The sequence below is a fragment of the Vanessa tameamea genome, chromosome 8 (genome assembly GCF_037043105.1).
Source record: "Vanessa tameamea isolate UH-Manoa-2023 chromosome 8, ilVanTame1 primary haplotype, whole genome shotgun sequence".
Classification (NCBI taxonomy): Eukaryota; Metazoa; Arthropoda; class Insecta; order Lepidoptera; family Nymphalidae; genus Vanessa; species Vanessa tameamea.
Window position 1 is genome coordinate 11,455,954 of NC_087316.1, and position 17,995 is coordinate 11,473,948.

The window sequence follows — 17,995 nt, forward strand, 5'->3', positions numbered from 1 at the left end:
ACATATTTTTCTACCAATCGTTGCTAAGAAGAAAAACAATATATTTTTTATTTACATAAATAAAAGTAAGCAATATTTAATATGGCAACCTTAATTGCTTAAGGTTGTCATACTAAATATTGCTTACTAACGTAAAACTGTTGTAAGCTGGTAACATTGACAATTCCTGTATTAGTTTCGTGGTTGCTGGCTGTAAAATCTTTGCTTCATCCAAAATAATAATTTAATTTGGCGGTAAGCTTACAATATTATTCGGAATTTGAAACTTATTATTATAGAAATATATACGCTTAAATATGTAACAAAAGAAAGTAGTTGACGAATTTTACTATCCTTGAAAGTTCGTCTGGCTGAGTTAACAACGCAAATCGATGTTTTGGCTTGTAATATGCGCAGCGAAAGGGAGTAAAAGCTATTCTTTTGTTCCAGAAAAACTTTTATAATCAGAAAATAAAATAAAGTGATTTAAAAATGGCTATTGGTGCAGGAATGTCTTGTGTGAAGTACTTGTTATTTTCCTTCAATCTGCTATTCGCCGTAAGTAATATTTTTCCTTAACTTTTTTACTTGAAGGTACACAATATGGAAATTTGTAACTTACTGAATATATTTTAAGACGTGTCCTTTAAATCTTAATGAAGTTAGAAATGCCTATTTGTTTATGTTATTTAAACAAATAATATTATGCTGAATTATTGCACAATATCATATTTCGTATTAAATCCTTTCTACGAGATGTTTACTAAAGCTAATATTTAATTGAGTTTTAAAAACTTTTTTTTGTGACAATAATTTCACTTGTGACATTCGTAAATTACAGTTTTGAATTTTGATGCTAACATATGGTGATGCATCACGTTTTTTAAACTGAAAACGAAGGCCACACAAATTTTATGCATTAAATACAATTTATCAAAGCTGTGTAATTAAAATCAAATCTTTTTAAACATTTAATTAAAAAAAAAGACAAAGGAGCAAAATTATTATTTTTAAAATATGACAAAATCTAATCTTGTAATAATAAAATGACCTGCTTTCAATAAAGTATTGTACTGGTTTTGTTTTTGTTTTTAGATAACAGGATTGATAATCCTGATAGTTGGTGCCAAATCAGAAATCAATGCTCATCCCTATGTTAGCCTAACAGATGAGAGTTTCTACACATCAGCTCCGGTTATTCTGATCATCGTTGGCCTGATTGTGTTTGTTGTTGCCTTCTTCGGATGTTGCGGTGCTGTTAAGGAGAACCATTGCATGATTGTTACTGTAAGTTATTTTTTCTTTTAATATCGACTTGATTGGTTATTTCTCTTCAAATGTGAACACTCTTTTTTAATCAAACTATAATCACTTTCAACTTAGTAAAGAAAACTAGGAATTCTGTCAATGAAATGTGTCATTATTATACTCAATTTTATTAATATATTGGAATAATGATGAAATAAAAAAAGAACTACTATGACAGCTTCAGAAGAACAAAGCCATAGCACAATATCATCGGTATTATCTATACTGGCATTATCTTGTTTTTATTGCATGCAGTACTTGTAAACAATTCCATCTGAAATGTCATTGGGAGTCTTGTTTATTTTACATTGATAACATTATGAATAATACGCTGATTCAGGTTATTGTATAGGTAGAATGATTCAAGCATTGAGACATATTTATAACACATCTTGATTCATTATTACCTTTTGGTATCATTTGTGACAATTTTTATTTTAATTTAAAGTGTAACGGCCAGTCTCTTTTTATATAAAAATAGTGAAGATTTTCATAGGTAGGAGTCGTAAATCATATTAAAATTAACAATACTCGACCACCCTTATGGTCCAAGTTGATTTAACTTTCTAATACACCAACTCACTTATGTACTTGACTCTACTCTATCGAGGTATTCCGTAACATGAAACTCGAAAATCACCGCAGACCACGCGTGAAATCTCAGAATGTAATATGTGACATTGACTATAATAATTGAGGATACACGTATCAAGATGACGTATCTCGCTAAGTCAACTGTCAACATTACATGAGTGAGATACGAAGTGAATTCTTACAGAATCACACTGCTGGTCTGTAGGAACGCAATACCTTTCTCCTATGTCAAAGTAACGAATATAATTTAAAAAACGTCGTAGTCATGTTTCGTGTAACGCGGTAATACAACATGCAATATAATTGATGAAGACCTAGTGGCGCATCGATCTCTTTGGCTTCAGTGGTTACGGTCGTGGGATCGATTATTGTGATACATGTATATGTACATAAGTGCTAGGTCGTAAAAACTATCTAGAGTTTATCTGTACGTAACCCATCATGACTCATATATGTGGGTAGACTGACCGTTTGTTTACCTCGTAGTATTTTAAATAAAAATAATATTATCCACTTAGCGGACAGTACTTAATACTAAAAATAATTTGTTTCAAAGTCATTATAAAAACTGTCATAGTTTACCTGCGCCGTGTCGTAAAATAAAATTGAGATAATCACAGTTTATTAATACCCTCATTATTGTTACTGAAATGAGAATTACTCATTAATTATTAATTAACGCATGAAAATAAATAACTAATTGATCATTCGAAAACTAACGCGTATTTAGATAATGGAGTCCAGCAATATTGCGTAATAATTATAATGTTATTGGTTCTTTTTGAAGTCCAGTCTCTGCTTTTGCTATCTCACTATCATAGCGGAAACCGGAAATGTTTCTACTATTCGAACAAAACACTAATATTTATACTCGTTGAGCTGTTCAAATGGTCAAACAATTGATTAAACACTAAACCACAGTATAATTATTATATATACAGTGGAATCCGTTTATAATAACATCGAAGGGAATTGACAAACACGTCATAGTAACCGGACGTCATACAAAACGTATTATAAAATATATATATATACATATTATACATATGTATTTTGCACGTAATAAGTACATACGAAACGTGTATGTATGTACTATATTTTTCATATTTTAATGTAAGTAATCTGTAACTTTTGTCTGTTTTTGTTTTTTTCAATTTTTTGTAATAACAGTCTCTAATACTATTGTGTATAGAAGACATAGCCATGGTCAAAATATCATTTTCAATATTGCTATGATCAAATCTGCAGACGACCTTTGAGTGACAATTACTTACTCAGATTAAAAACAATGAGCCAGGTGCCGAACGTCGCCGGGAACATTGCCGAAGGTGTAAAGAATCATGTCGGTCACTATAACCGGACACAATTTATTAAAAATGGATCATAATAAGCGAACTGTCACTATAAGGAAAGTCATTATATCCGACTTATTTACAAATAATTTTATATGAGAACCAAACTTCATGGTGTAAGTACGTCACAATAAACGGTTGGTCAATATAGGCGGAGTCATTATAAGCGGATTCTACTGTATATGTAAGGAAAAAAAGCTGAGACACGATCGAAGTACATGAAATAATAAATAACTAGCGAAACTTCTCGTTTATTCAACAGATTTTTACAAATTTCGAAACCTATGACAGGTTTTTTTATTTAATTTCATCGTAAACTGACTAGATCAGCTTTAGTATAGCTTAGCGAAATAAAAAACAATAGTATCAAAACATTTAAAAGCAAATCTCCATCCAGTGATGTGCAATTCATTAAGATACATATTATAATTTTAGGATTAATTAATCCTTCGGTCAAACTTTTTTCGGTATACGAAGCTTTATTCTTGCTCGGCCTAAAAGAACTACTTTCGAATTTCGTTTTATCGGAAAATATAACCAAATATCCTTTCGACGATAGTCCGACAATATTAATTTAAGGTATGATTAATGATATATCAAATCTAAGATCAAAAGTAAGTATCCGCTTTTCGGAAGCTTCCTCCTTTTTTAATTATTATTATCTAATCTATAAGTAGCGTGTAAAATTAATGTCCTAAATGTCTGTCTGTGTACTCAGATTGTAACCAGATAAAAGAGAGGAATTAGGTTAATTACACACTTTTTTTGTCTTGAATGATTATGTGAAAATGTCCGGCATGACTCACTATTTAAGGCAGAGGTTAAACTTGAAGACAGATAATTTAGAGTAAGTCTCCGTCTTATCTCTATGTCTACATATTATAAAACAAAGTCGCTTCCCGTTCCTGTACGCTTTGGATCTTTTAAACTACGCAACGGTTTTTAATGGGGTTTTCATCAATAAAGAGAGTGATTCAAGAGGAAGGTTTATATGAATAATACATTCATATTATAGTTGAGATAAGCCGAGGATTTCAACTTTCCTGGCCGGATAATTTAAGAATGTTTCTTTTTATGTTTGTTCATTTACTTAAAATTTGTATATAGACCCTTTTAATTATTGTACTCGTATAAAGCCGGGCGCGTAGCTAGTTATATAAAGGATTACCGCATTTATATTTTGCATAATATTCATTTTTGGAGACGCTGTATCAAATCAACCTGTTCCAACTGCCTAGTATAATTCCTTGTAACACATCAAGAAAAATAAATTTGGTTTTAAAAAGTTTTTGGAAGAAGACAAAATATGTAGGTATCACTGATAATATACTAATACATATAGATACGTATATATATTTTACATTCCCGCTGGCGATACCGGTGCGATTACATATATATTTATATAGTATTAGATATAATATCGCGTCTCACCATAACGCTCGGGTGTCTGGACATGGATATAATTATGCCACAGCAAGTAATTGACCGTAGTCAATTAGCACAGCACCTTGAGTACAATAACCGAGGGGTGCGAGTGAAGACAATTATTCAACTGATCGGTATGAAATGAATTCTGACCCCACAGGTTTATGCGTACATTAAAATGTCATGCATAGAGACATTTAAGTGGATTATGGAGTTATTGTATAAGGTAGTATTGTCAGTTTAAAACTTCTTAATGAATATAATGAAATGATGGTCCTCTATGCGTTTAAGTATTTATCCAATTAAGATGTAACTTTGATGAACACCTCTTGTTCTGCGTACGCCAGCTAGTCTTTATAGAAGTCAGCTTTGACACAGATGTGTCGAAAATTTATGTTCAATCGGTTGGATGAAGATTGACAAATACTACGTCGGATGATAATTGCGATACGCTGTTTATTCCAATCTAAATATCCTTTTGTTAATTTTATTATGAGATAATATAATGAGATGACTTAAAAATAAAAAATGTTTAGGTATAAGTGTGTTATATTTATACATAATGTAAGATTTAAGCTTGCACATGTATATTATTGTTTCAACGACAGATTTTACGGCGGAAATCCGATTAGTTAAGTTACAAGAGTTCATTATTAGGGCTTCCGTTATTCAACTATTAAACAATACGAAACACGCGACATTTCTCATTGCCCCACTCCTTCTAACTTAAACACGTTATTGTGCTTAAAGATTGAAGTAGGACTTTAATTTTGAAATTAAAATAAGATCTGATCTTGGTTTGTCTTAAAATTAATTTATTTCACAAGAAAATTTAACGTTTGTATAATGTACGTGCTAGCGAATGTCAGGTACGCGTTGTAATGTCTTTTTATATCGCTTAATCAAAGTCTCAGTTCAGAACAGCTATTTGAATGTAAGTGTTGATAAGTACCGCGCCAGAAATCCTTACACTACTATCAGACAACATACGGATGAGTCACATAGCACTCATACGAAAAAAACAAAAAAATTCATTCATTTTTACATATAAATATTTAAATTAACCATTTATTTGGACGATGAGCTTAAAATCACAGACAAAAGGTATTATTTTAATAAATAACATGCAAGCGTTTGGTCTTGACGAAGAATATGAATTGTTTAAGATCTAAAGGACATTTAACTCCCTTGTAGTGAAATATATCGTGTAGCATTACATATAACGATTCATTACAGACCACAACATAGATATTATATATCGGTCTGACTCTTTTGACATTTTATCAGACGTGTCTGGATCGGATCAATATAGAGAAGTTGGGGGTTTTCTGGAAGTTGGCCGTGTTCCATGCTACGTAAAGCCCAGCGTTGAAACTCTCCGATCGTGTCGGATCACAGTACCATCGGATTATGTGAGTGAGGGAGTATAAAGTGCACCTATGTTTGTGTATATGTTTAAAAACGATATAGACTCAATGGCTCCGTTGTAAATGGCTGCTATGAAACGGTCAATTGGAAACGGAGGGAAATCAGTCAATCATTAGTATTTATATCTTTTGTCTGTAGTTTCGATCGCTTGGGTAAACATTTGTACCCTTTTTTTCTTTGAAGTGTAGAAACGTTAATAACCACATGTCGGTGTACACTTGACTTTATTAAATGTGAAAGTACGATTGTATGTATGTCCTTTAATTACATTTTAACATGTCTATGAGTATGTCTTGCAAGGCTATCGCTGTCCGCATGTGTGATGAAAATCAGAACTTAAAATGAAAGTATGGATTTTCGTTAACTTTAGAAAAGAGTTAGCCTATACCCTGACGTGACACAGCCTACCTAAAATCCCCGCCCTTCTTCTAAAGGGTGGAAACTAGTAAATAAAAGGCATAAAAGTTTTAGCGTAAATTCTTAAATATCTAACTAGCCTCAAATCCTATTAAATGTATCAAACGATACATATGTTTCGTAAATATTACGTCACGGTGTCTTCATTATCATAATTGGCCTGCTTTAAAGTGATTTCGATTAAAACCTGTTTGACGACATGGCACATACGACTGGACTGTACGAATATCGTTATTTTATAAATTAAATGTTGCATTATAACCGGTTAAAAAGCTGTTTTAATATGCCCGAATTGCTTTCGCCGATTCTTTTTGAATCAGAATCTTTTTTAGAATCGGATATCATAAATCGTTAGTTGATATATATGCACACTGATTGTTTATAATGCATCTCATGCTGGGCGGTGAAGGAAAACATCGTGAGGAAACCTGCATATATCTAATTATAACGAAATTCTGCCCCATGTGATCCACCAACCCGCATTGGAGCAGCGTGGTGGAATATGATCAAAACTTTCTCCTCAAAGGGAGAGGAGGCCCTAGCCCAGCAGTGGGAAATTTACAAGCTTTTAATGTAACTCGAGACACTGACGCTGTCTGTAGCTATTAATTTTATGTAATACTTCTACAGTGAACAAATGAATTTTAATTTGCAAGCCCAAACATGAAACGAGTATACCATATATTTAGTTGTAGACACAAAAATAATCTGTAATCTGAAAGTTTTTCCATACGAAAGGTAAAAGTAACAATATTACTAGCAGTTAAAAGTAGATCGCGAGCAATTGTAAAGATCAGAATCCGTGACCTCTGACACGTTGCTCGTCTCATCTCCTAAACGGCCGCTTCCTTTTCTTTAATTTGACGTTAATAGGTCCATTTGAAGATGTGCCTCTGTGTGTTTACGAAAGGTGTTGTGTGTCTTTATCGCTTCTCGTATAGGCGATCTTATTAAATACCGAATTACTATATTTATTGAGCGATTGGTTTTGCTTACTGTTCGTACAATCTTTGAGGCGAAATTCGAGATATTTACAGTATAACGACAAAAACGATCGAAATATTTATATACAATGACGATCGCTAAAAATTCAACCCCGGTCATATCACAGCTGACGAGAATTGTGGTAAAACTTGCACAACTTGATTGTTAAAATATTGAAATATAACCTGATTAAAACAGCAAGCTCAGGAGACGAATAATTAATTGTCTAAAGAAATATATGAACATTATCAACGGGTCTATACTAATGAGCACTTCGACACCATTTTTGTGATTACCATAATTGAAAGGTTATGTTAAAATATGTACACACATATGTTATTCAATACAAGGTCACACAGATAAATCAGTCGAGTATTATTCGTTGGTTTCGATATGGGATATATAAATTCAAATGTACATATACTATTTTTAACCAAACATAATAGATGAAAACGATTAGCCGCTGAGTGTCTTACGGGTTATTTTCAGTTGTATGTTCACATTCCGATATTCGATCCCAAAAACTTTACTAGTTGTATATTTAATTTGAACAAGTTCGTTTGTCAAGGTATATTTCGAGAATAACGTTTTAGAAAATAGGTCGGTTTTTATATATAATTCACATGAGTATTAGTGCGGTCGATAAAACGGCTTAGCGTTCGAGAATATTCTTTTTTTAGTAACATATATATTTAATACTAGACAGAGTAAAACTGTATTCATTGATAATGTATCGTGCTCTCGTCTCTCTCTCATCTAAGAAATTAGTTGGGTATAATCGATTAATTACTTGTATAAGGTTAGTACGTATTACGTTTAGTCTATCCGTCAGAGATATCGGACGTATCCAGATACATGTTTTAATAACATCAAAAACCTACATTTGATAGAGGGAGAGAGAGAACTAGTAGTTAAAAACCTGTTATGTTTAAAATACTGTGACGTCATGGAATGACATTAAAACCTCGTTTGTTTGTTGCATTGTTATATTATTATATGAGCAGTGACAATAAAAACACGCTCTTGTCAATGTAATGTATTATAAAACTCGTTAATATATACGAAATTAATCTAAACTCGAAATATTTACTAATGTTTAAATATATTCATTGGGCTGGACAATTTTTAGATTTAATTAACCTTATTTTGTTAGTTACATATAACCGATGCTAATTTATTCGAAAAACACGTATATAATTCTTAATTGAAGCTTTAAACATAAGTGAACTTAAAAATATATTTATAAAAGTTACATATGAAATCGGTAGATATTCAATAACATATTTGATTTATACACAGTATCATGTATGTATGTGTTTTTATAACGAACGGCCACAAGTGCTCCGATAAGAGCTATTTTCAAAGCACTTGTGATACGCGTTTACGATGCTCGCTATCTAGTACTGAAGCTGAAACATAAATAACTACAACGTATACATGTTTATAAATCAATGCACATAACTAATATAATTAATATTTTATGCTCTTTTACCGTCGCTTATGATCCTTCTAACTCGATTTCTCTCAAGCTTTAGATAGTAAAACAGCTAAGTAACGATAAAATATTTATTTACATTTCACTCTAAAAGGTTACCTTTTAATGCTAATGCTTAGTATAAATTGATTGTATTAAAACTAAAATCAAACTTAATATCCGCGAGATTTTAGTGTTATATGTAGGTATATGTTTTTACACAATTATTATAAAGCAAGTAAGATATAAAATAATCGATATGCGCAATGAGACACTCGAGCTATCGATTTAATTGTATAAATATTGTGTACCTATTACGAACAAGAAGGTTTATAATTATGACTAAAGATGTTGTGATTCAGCTACTATCTGTAAAATCCCTAAGTATAATATCGACTTTATTTTCCTTAATCATTCGCATAAACAAACTCTTTGGTTTTAGTTTATTAAATTCATAATTAATCAAAATATTCTATTTGTTCTATAATTGTTCACTAATATATCAACATATAAAGATATATTTATTCGCAATTCTGAAATTAACCGTATTATGCTTCAATGATATATAAAAAACGTATTTGAATAAGAATTATTAACGTTAAGGCCTATAAACTATATACAACTAAAAATTTAAAAATGTTATTGTACAAATCATGACGGCATGGAATGACAAAAATGCTAAAATGCATAATTTCCTCGTTGAATCGAGCATCGGAATCTGGGCAAAATAAACCATACCTCCTGCCACCAGCGGAGGCAATAAGGTGAGGTGTTATACTTCATTAAAAGCTTTTCGATGCCAAGAGATATTCAATATATCATAAGAATACAATTTGTGGTTGTGAAGAAAGTTTTTTTATATGGGTAGGCGGTTGAGCAAATGGGTCACCAGATGGTAAGTGGTCACCACCGCCTTTAAACAATGGGGCTGTAAGAAATACATATTAACCATTTCTTACATCGCTAATGCGCTACCCACCTTGGGTACCAAGATGTGATGTCCCTTGTGCCTGTAGTTACCGTGCTAAATCACCCTTCAAACCGGAACAAAACAATACTGAGTGCTGCTGTTTGCCGGTAGAATATATAATGAGTGGGTAATACCTACCCAGACAGGCTTGCACAAAGCCATACCACCAAGTGAAGTCTCAAGGAAACCTGCTTGTGTCCGGTAAGATGGCGTCTGTCACATGTGTAGTATTTTATTAACCTATATTTTGCAATGTTTACTTTTTTTGCTAAAAACCCAGTAAACTTATATAAAAAAATATCAGTTTATTTATTGAGTTCGATCGTGACATTTATTAAAATCGGTCATAGTGTGTATTTAAAAAATGCAAATGTCTTAACAATGGAGTGATGCGGTTCATTGAAGACTAACCTTGGAAAGGTGACTTTGCAGTTTGCTCCGTTATAACTAGGCTATTACTGTGAGAATTATACGGAACACCTTTTAAAAATAATGTATGCCCATTGAGTGCGCTCTTGGAAATCATTGTATATGCAGAATGTGTAATTAAGATTCGAATGTTTGTTGTAGTTTAATTAAAAAATTGGGTTGAAATGAAAGATAACTTATCACAAAAGTAAATTAATGCCTGACTGCTGGGCAATAAGCTCATCTCCTCTCGAGTCGTAGATTCGGAGTTTATTCCGCTACATGCCAGTTTTTTTACACCAAATTTTCTTTCACCACCGAGTACGTGATGAATTCCAAACAGGCGCAAGACAATTCTATGGCTTGAACGCACATGAACCTACGAGCTTAGGTTACGATATAGGTATTTTAACCAATAAGCTATCTCGTCTTATATAAGACGTAACGTAAAATAGTAATACGCAGCTCCGTGTCCCCTCATAATAGATAACAACCGTGCTGCAATTTATCTATCAAAAACTTGCTTCTTAGATGTACATACATATTTCAATCGACTTTAGACTTAAAATTTAGTTTGTTGTTTTATCACAAATCCATTCATTTTATAATTCAACAAAGATTCACTTTTAGTATAAATCATAGTAGATAAAATCAAAATAGTATATTCTTGATAAAATCAAAATATACTTTATTCAAGTACGCTTTACACGAACTTTTGAATTGTCATTTTACAGAACTGTATGAAACGTAAAATTACCACCGGTTCGGAATGTAGATTCTACAGAGGAGGACCATCTCACTCGTACAATAATATCTATTGTAATTTCAGTAGATCAGGATGACAAAAATACATTCAAACTTGATAATAATTCTCCGACAAATATATTTCTCAATAATTTGGAATCATCTAATTATTTCTCGTCAATCTTTTTAAAAAAATGCAAATGTATTTGTGCCAGTCTGAAATAGTATGCCAAATAAAATAATATTAATTAAAGTTTAACAAATTATTCAACAACTAATTCCAACAATAATTTTATAAGTAAATAATAATTTAAAATATATATTTTCGATAATAATCATTATATGTAATGTGATATAATTAACTATGACATAACACCTTTTTAGAGGCTATAGGGTTACTCGCCAACACTATATAATTGGGATTACTAGAATTAGACCGCTTTGGATTGGTGTTAGATAGCCTATGTCTTTTTCTGACAATACCATCATTTCACACCACATAATTTCATCATGATCGTTTAAGTAGTTAAGACGTCAAAGCGTAATGAGCTAGCTTCCTCGTTTATAATTTTATATAGGATCTCTTTCGTTTCCGTTTTTACCGATAAATGTAACCAATGTAAACGCATAATTTCACAACGTTCTCCTTTTTAGTTTTCAGTGTTCCTGCTGATGATATTCATAGCTGAGCTGGCGGTCGGCATCGCTGGTTATGTGAAACACACGGAGCTTGAAACATCCATAGTCCGGACCCTTAACGCATCGATCCAGCAATACTCGACCGACCCGGATATCAAGAAAAACTACGATATTATTCAAACTGATGTGAGTTAAACTTACTTAAAACAACATACATAATTCGACCTTACATTAGGAAAGTGGACTTAACCTTGTGGACCTTTTACACCGGAGTGAACTCTCTTTATTAGTTTATTTATTATAGTATATTCTGTATAAATATAGTAAATTAACAATTTAAATTATGAAAAAAGCGGATAAATGGACTAACTTCTAAAAACTAAAAATATGAGCAAAACCAATTATTTATCAGTCGAATTTCTTTCATGGCCTTACCGAGTCCGCCCTGGAAAGGCTTGGTTACAATGATACCAAATGTACACAAAATAAAGAGAAATTAATTGATTCACAAATAACTATTGTAATAATATGCGTGTTATAGTTTCCCCTTGACATAGAAATGTTGTGCAATAAAATCATTGTGTGACCGCGTCAAACTTCCTGTAGAATCATTCTCTAGATTTACCAGACCAGTCATTTTGACTGGTCGAGCAATATCAATACAAAATTCCTACTACATATAACATTTGCTTTCCGAAATGATGTTATGACTTTTGTAGCTATAAGTAAAGAATTCATTTTATAAACTTAATGTTACTTTATATATATTAGTAACAAACATATTTTTTGTTACTAACATTTATACCAGTACCAGTCAAAATGACCGGTTCATGTTTCTATGAAGAAATATATGATTTCGGGAGAATCATGAGATCGTTGTAATATATTTAGTGCCCATGCGTCTTTTTTTCGTAGCGTTATAGGCATTTGAGGTGATTACGGCGATTACGGTATCTTTACGAAATCTTTATGAGCAATTACTTCGTATATGCACGAAGTACGAACAGTCTTGTTTGGAACATCGTTCAACACACGAAATAGAGTATTTTTAGTCGAACCGATCTCCAAAAGTTATCATTCATCTTTACCCGAACAGTGACAAATGTAAGAAACATTTATGTGGATATGGAAATATTCAAAAATATATTCTTCAGTAAATAGCCATACGAGGAAAGTGTCTTAGTTTCAACATATTTTTACAACGATCGTCAGCCCCTGAAAATGTCAAAACGAATAAAAGTTTCTACATATTTAGAAAATGCACCTAGCATACCTCTGGAATGTTCAGATGTGGAAAGTGAATTATATGATAGTGACGGTGAATTGTTAGATAGACAAATTGATCCACAAGGCAGTGATGATAACAGTGCTATTATCGAGAGTAGTGATGAGGAAATTCCTGATCAAGACAATATAGATCAGTCAAGTGACACTGATTGCGAAAATATTCCAAACAAACGTACGAGACGATGCATGCGATTTCCTTCCAGTTCTGAAGACGAAGGTGGAAATAACGTACCAAATCAGGAAATTGCAATCGCTTCAGACGGATCTATTTGGACGAGAATTGAAGGAGGTGTTGCTGGTAGATTACCAGTTCATAGTGCTTTCAAAGATGCACACGGACCAACAGCACATGCTAAAAGAAACATTATAAACGGGAATCTAAGTAGTGCGTTCCTATTGCTGATTGACAACCATATTTTGGAACACAAACGAATTTGTACAGAGTTAGAAGCCTCTCGAGTTTTGGGGAAAAACTGGAAAATTACGCAAGAAAAATTGAAAGCATTTCTTGCAATATTGTACGCACGTGGGGTGTATGAAGGAAATACTTTGAGACTTCAATATTTGTGGAACAACAAGTGGGGACCATCATTTAGTAAGTAGACGTGATTTTACTGAGATTCTGCGATAAATTCGTTTCGACAAAAGAAATCAGAGGAGTCAACGTTTGCAAACAGACAAGTTTGCTTTAGTCTCAGCAGTTTGAAATAAATTTATTGAAAACAGTCAAAATTGCTTCAAACCGGGACCTTATATTACCGTCGATGAGCAACTTTTTCCATCAAAGACCAGATGCAGATTTACTCAGTATATGCCAGACAAACCCCACAAATTTGGCATAAAATTTTGGTTGGCATCTGATGTAGAAACGAAATATGTGGTAAATGGCTTTCCGTATTTAGGAAAACACTAGACTCGAAATGCATCAACCCCCCTAAGTGAATTTGTCGTAATGAAACTTGTTGCACCGTATACCATGAAGGGTAGAACAGTAACAACTGATAATTATTTTACAAGTATTCCTTTGGCGTTAAAATTAAGATCTAAAAATACTTCGTTGCTTTGAGGGAATTGCTGAAAACTTGCAAACTGAAAAAAGACAGCATGGCACGTATCCCAACGTTGTTGTACAAATCCAATGGATGCACACTTACTGTTTACAAGAGCAAACCAGATAAAAAAGTACTTATACTAAGTACAAAACATAAACACATCAAAATTGATAAAGCTGCTAAGAAATTACCTGAAACTATCGTTTTATAATAGAACTAACTTTGGCGTCGATGTCACTGATCAAATGGCACGAAAATATACAGTGAAATCATGTTCGAGAAGGTGATCACTTCAAGTGTTTTTCAATATTTTAGATTTAGCCGGAATAAATAGTTGGATATTGTACAAAAACACAACAGGAGAAAATATCTCATGAAAAGACTTTCTGTTCCGATTAGCAGAAGAACTTGCTTCAGAATATCAGACTTCAAGGCAAAAACCATACGAAGCTGATATACCAACTACAAGTGGCACGGTTCCTGTGCGCAAATGGTGTCAAATAGGATATTGCAATAACAATAAGACTACAAATATTTGCAATAAATGCAAAAAAAGTGTATGCGGAAAGTGTACACACAGCAAAATCTACATATGTAGAAATTGTGAGCGACAAACTGTAAACAATTAAGTGTTTAGTTATTTAACAATGTCTATCCATTTATCTATTACAATTAATATTATTCAACTTTTTTTTGTTATTTTTTAAGAGTGAATAAAGACTGGAAATCATAATAAGCATTCTTTCTCATACATCAGTCATTTTGACTGGTTTTATTAGAAATAGGTATATTTAAATAGCTGGTAAATCTAGTGTTAACTATTATAAATCTATTATATAACAAAAAAATATTCCGTTGAAAAAATACTTCATATGATTTATTTTGTAATCAATATTAATTGAAATTATTTATCACTTTGGAAAAATGTAGTGAATCTGAAAATTTAACTAATGTATTATCATGGTAATGAATCATTTAAACATCAATTCTTTAACAGTCAATTGTTTTTATCAAAGTCTTTGGAAGCCTTGAGTGTACTACTCCACTGTCACTGAGATATAGTATAATGCAAATTAACAGTCATATATTTCACTTTGATAGTCAAGATGGTTCTGTCTCTGAGTTTTTACATCAATAATTCGTTAGTAACCTCGTTCTTGGCGATGATGAAAAACTTGGGGACAGTTGCCTGAATCAAATAATAGACGTGTATTTTACAATGCAGTGGTGTACTGTCCACGAATCAGTAGTAGATAAACTCCGTATCCGGAAAGGAGAACTCTGAACACTTAGAGTGGGACTTGTAACTGTACTACTTTAATGAAGCTTAAAAGTTCATTTATGTCCAAATCATATAACGATTTACTTATATGAGAATTAACATCTAAAGGTTACCTTTTAGGGTACATCGCAAATTCACACACAAGACAATTGACTAGTAGAGGGTAAAATTAAGAAAGTATACACTGTGTTAATGCAATAAGCGTAACACAGTAACAGTGTTCCGGATTTAATTTATACTAAATTATACATTGTACACATATTTTTAAACTCAACAGATGCAATGTTGCGGTATCTACGGCGTGTCGGACTGGAAGGCGAGCGGACAACCTATCCCCGCCACCTGCTGCGCGGGACAGGAGATCACAAACAACATAACCATCGAATGCACTCCGGACTCCCCCAGCATCCACAAGAAGGGCTGCCTCGACCTGATCCTCAACTACATGAAAGATCTCGCGCTCGTGCTGGGTGGAGTTGGACTTGGAATTGCATTTGTGCAAGTGAGTATCTTCATGTACAATTAAAATCAGGTCAAATCGAGTAATCTTACACCGATAATTGTTTAATTAGAAATTTAAAAAACAGCTGACTTTCTTTCGCCGGTTCTCAGATATTTATTTTTGGCAATCAAACAAGTAGCGTTAAGATTTTGTCTGACTTATGTACATCTCACGACCTAATGTGACTTTCTCGTTGAATTTGCCAATCTCACAATAATACCTTGTGATTCTTTATCTTTGTTCCAATAATAAACCAAAAGCGACTTATTTTTATAGTAGATTACAACTAATAGAATATCGAATATTCTGCGCGATCCTTTCAACGATAAAAATAAATCCAGTATTCGAAAGGTTTATGTGGTTCTTACATGATAAAAGATTTTATTTAATTAAATACTATAATCATATGATTATTCGATAAATCGCAATATTAAATTAGTAAAAAACGTAAATAATCAATTTTTATGCTCAGCTGTGAAGTATGCATAATTTTACATACGACCGATTAAACACTTAGTTACCAGTAACAAAAACCTATACATTATTTCTGTCAACTAGTCTTTATTTTTGCCAACAATGAATAAAGTTTCATATTCAAAAAAAGTATTATTTCGTAATAAAAATAAATGTATTATCTGTTAATTTACGTGATGGCTTGTTTCAGCTGCTCGGAGTCATATTCGCATGCTGTCTCGCTCGCTCGATCCGCAGCCAGTACGAGACCGTCTAGATAAGTTCGGCGTCATCAGTTTTATAGCGATTCCATAATAATTTATGTATTAATTGATCTGTTCATAACATGTTGTGATTAAGTGAAAGTCTAATATTACAATATTTTGTTATTTTTTTTATTTGTACATTTAATTTTATATTTCAATAGAGAAATATCTCAAGACTTGTATACTTCATTATTATCAGTTTAGAAGGCGTGAGGCACAAATATCACACAAGTGTGCTCAGGATAGAAGACTGATTTTCGAATAGTAACGGTTTCAAATGCCAAATCAATTTCATCACATGCACTTCGTATGATATTTAATGTTTTAAATTTAAATATTTAGAATTTAGTAAATGTATTCTACTGTCTCTTCTACGTAGATTCGTGCACGATGTTTGTATTGGAGGAGGTTTATGAGATGCAACAGTTTTGATTTATTTTGTATCAAATTTTGCATCTTATAAACAAATTTTGGAGCAAAGTATATTAGAAGTTTTTCTTAGTATTTATATTAACATTAATAAATCTGTATATGGTGGTAGTTATTGTTTTAATTATTCTATTATTAAACTTTAAATAAGTGTAGCCATACTGAAACAGTTAAATATGGTCGTGTTGATTCAACCCCACTATGAATACATAGGAAAATAATTAAATATTACCTACAAATTATTCCTCATTGTGGTAAATCCGTGACGATCCATCAACGACTAGTATGTAACTGAAAGTCTGTAAAAAACCGGTAATTAAACTGAATACCTCCAAAAAGGGGTAAACATCATACATGATGCCTGAGCGGAGCTGCAACTTGATGTGGATAAATAAAAATCCCACGAGCTGTGCTAGCCTTGTATACACGGGAACATTTTGTAAATAAATTGTTTTAGTGGAGATTGTAAATTACTGATTAATTTAGTACAAGAGGGAGGCGTAGTAGGACGAAAATGCTGATGGGCTCAGCATTACCACGTAATCAAATCGCCGCTCTGGTGCAGCTCATCTGCGATTTTTATTTGTCTGCACTAACTTGCAGCCCGACTTCGTACTCAGGGAGCCTTAATATGTAGGCACATTTTGAAATAAGAGAAATAGAAAATCATAGGTTTGTTTTGAAGGTCATAATAAGTTGCATGGATTTTCGACTAAATAAACACGTATTTCAAGTTCTCTAAAAATTTAACGCTGACGGTGGTGAGATTTTAAATATAGTCATTATTGAAACAGCCTACATTTTCATGTTATCTTCGAAAGTTCTATTTCGCTCGTTGTTACTGAATCACGCTAGAACTTTTATTCCATCTTAAAGTTGTCAGTCTTCAACATCAAATATATTTACAAACTAATCTCCGATCAAAATAATCCTTTAGTATATTATTTCTGTATGTAGACGAGTTAATATATAGATCAACAACACGAATCGTGGCGTTACGAA

General features: G+C 32.5%; 1 protein-coding gene across 2 annotated transcripts; it reads left to right on the forward strand.

The window, feature by feature from the left end:
- Positions 1 to 127: 127 nt before the first annotated feature.
- LOC113404700 (CD63 antigen-like) lies at positions 128 to 17,104 on the forward strand. Of its 2 annotated transcripts, XM_026645661.2 has the most exons (6): positions 128 to 234; positions 430 to 537; positions 1,075 to 1,266; positions 11,738 to 11,908; positions 15,621 to 15,845; positions 16,510 to 17,104. In XM_026645661.2, the coding sequence occupies exons 2-6, from the start codon at positions 472 to 474 to the stop codon at positions 16,573 to 16,575; spliced, it is 720 nt and encodes a 239-aa protein (XP_026501446.1). In that variant the 5' UTR covers positions 128 to 234; positions 430 to 471; the 3' UTR covers positions 16,576 to 17,104. The 2 variants fall into 2 exon arrangements, with proteins under 2 accessions (XP_026501446.1, XP_064071634.1); XM_064215564.1 differs by lacking the exon at positions 128 to 234 and having other exon boundaries at positions 412 to 537.
- Positions 17,105 to 17,995: the final 891 nt, after the last annotated feature.